Raw genomic sequence first — 2,521 nt, forward strand, 5'->3', positions numbered from 1 at the left:
GTAACAACAATACAAAGTATGTAGCCCTTAAAATGTTTTTTGTGTATTTATTGAGAATACCAAACTGTCTTACAAAGGATCTTGTTTTTAGGAATTCCCAATAAGTTATGAATACCCAAATTGTAAAGTCAGTTATGTAATAACATGAAATTAATTACCCTATAGTAAGAATTCAAATAAAGTAGCCCCGAAAAGGGCTTTAATATGCTCCCAGAGTATATAGATTTTAGGAGGAAATACTAATAAGGTATGTATACTAAAATCGTGAAACATGTTATGTAATAACAGGCTAATCAGATATGAGATAATAACAATTCAAAGTAATTAACTGTGAAAAAAATGCTTTTATTACCCTCAGCGGCGTTAGTGTTGGTATATTCGTGAATAAGTCACTAACTGAAATAAATGGATCTATTGTTTAGGAGAATACTATTTACTTGTTTAGGCGTAGTATTAGATAAATTGAGAAAATAACTAAATTAGTTCAAATACTAAGAAATAAGCATACTGAAAATGAATGGGTTATTTCCCTTGGAAGCTTAAAAATAATTCCTCCCACCGTTCACTCACGCCCAAATGTTATTCCTCCTGCCATTTACCTGAACATTTTTTCGAAATCAATTTATACTTAAAACCTTCCCAGAGGTTAAGGCCCATCGAGCTGGCCTTATAATAATAATAATAATAATAATAATTATTATTTTTACTATATGTACAAAGCCTGAACATTTTGGGGGAGGGGTCTAGTCAATTACATTGACTTCAGTGCTCAACTGGTACACATTTAATCAAACCCAAAAGGACGAAAGGCAAAGTTGACCTTGGAAGAATTTGAACTCAGAACATAGAGACGGATGAAATGCTGCTAAGCATTTTGTCCGGTGTGCTAATGATTCAGTCAGCTCAACACCTTCATGACGATGGCGGTGATGAGGATTTTGGCACAAGGCTAACAGTTTTATGAAAGGAGAGTACTGCATTGGGCTTAATGCCCAACTTGTACTTATTCTATCAAACACAAAAGAATGAAAGGCAAAGTTGACTCTGGTGGAATTTGAACTCAGAACGTTATGAGTTGGTAGAAATACCTCTAAGCATTTTGTCTGATGATGATGATGATGATGATAATGGTGGTGGTGGTGGTGGTGGCTCTGATTGCAGTGATGATGATGAGCTTATTAGATACAGTGCTCAGGAGCAATGAATAAAGAAATATTACCTGGATCATTGTATAAATGTAGATCCATTATTAGTCTTTGATACATGTCCATCATTGTATTTAGCAACATAATTCTATCTTTTGGTTGATTCATGACTTCTAATATTCTCCATAATGATGATACAACATAGTTGATATTAAAATTATTTTTAACACAAACCTACAGAAGACAGAAAGGAAAACAAACATTACACACTGGCAGTTTTATTTACATCCAAAACAAGGAATTATTCTTCTAAAACAAGATCAGTCATTATTCTATTGTTCTCTATTGCCAAACCAACACTGTTTGTCAAACAGTGGGAACACGCACACACACACACATGCATCATCATCGTTTAACGTCCATTTTCCATGCTGGCATGGGTTGGACGGTTTGACTGACGACTGGAAAGCCAGGGGGCTGCACCAGGCTCCAATCTGATCTGGTAAGGTTTCTACAGCTGAATGCCCTTCGTAATGCCAACCACTCTGAGTGTGTAGTGGGTGCTTTTTACGTGCCACCGACACGGGGGCCAGTCAGGTGGTACTGGTATTGACCACGCTCGAATGGTGCTTTTTACATGCCACCAGCACAGGAGCCACTCAGGTGACACTGACATCGACCACGCTTGAATGGTACTTTTTTATGAGCGTGGTCGATGCCAGTCCCACTAGACAGCTCCAAAGTTGGTGGCACGTAAAAGGCACCATACAAGCGTGGTCACTTGTATATATATATGTGTGTGTGTGTGTGTGTGTGTGTTTGTCCCCCACCATCTCTTGACAACTGATGCTGGTGTGTTTACATCCCCCGTAACTTAACGGTTCGATGAAAGTAACCAATAGAATAAGTTCTGGGGTCGATTTGTTTGACTACAGGCGGTGCTCTAGTATGGCTGCAGTAAAATGATTGAAATAAGTAAAAGAACATACACATACACAAATATATATATGAATGTGTGTGTGTGTAAATATATATACATACATATTATATATATATATATGTTGAGCGTTTCGACTTTAAAAAAAGACCCCTCCGGGCCAATCTCACCCGGGCCGAATCGGTCGCCCTCCGCAATCTCCGCCGCCGTGACGACATCGTCATCAAGCCGGCGGACAAAGGTGGAGCAGTGGTGGTGTGGCGCACGGACCTTTACAGGAGGGAAGCACTCAGCCAGCTTCACAATCCCCTCTTCTACCGCCTCCTCCCCTCCGACCCCACCCCCTCCTACCAACGGCTTGTGTCCTCCACAATCCATGACCTCATCTCCTCCTCTGCTCTCCCCGCTACCGCCACCAACCTCATCGTCCGCACACCTC

The 2,521-nt window shown here is 40.1% G+C and overlaps 1 protein-coding gene across 3 annotated transcripts in view; it reads right to left on the minus strand.

Moving 5' to 3' along the window:
- LOC106872796 (F-box only protein 47) overlaps nt 1–2,521 on the minus strand; it is a 28,216-nt gene that overhangs the window by 5,210 nt on the left and 20,485 nt on the right. The window contains exons 9-10 of one of the 3 annotated variants that reach the window (XM_052969790.1): nt 1,220–1,379; nt 353–396 (exon numbers count right to left, since the gene is read on the minus strand). The exons of 1 other annotated variant lie outside the window; for it this stretch is intronic. In XM_052969790.1, the coding sequence (XP_052825750.1) occupies nt 353–396; nt 1,220–1,379 (204 nt within the window). The remainder of the gene's footprint in view (nt 1–352; nt 397–1,219; nt 1,380–2,521) is intronic. One more of the 3 variants, XM_014919907.2, reaches the window with a different exon arrangement.

Source organism: Octopus bimaculoides, chromosome 7, assembly GCF_001194135.2.
Source record: "Octopus bimaculoides isolate UCB-OBI-ISO-001 chromosome 7, ASM119413v2, whole genome shotgun sequence".
Lineage (NCBI taxonomy): Eukaryota > Metazoa > Mollusca > Cephalopoda > Octopoda > Octopodidae > Octopus > Octopus bimaculoides.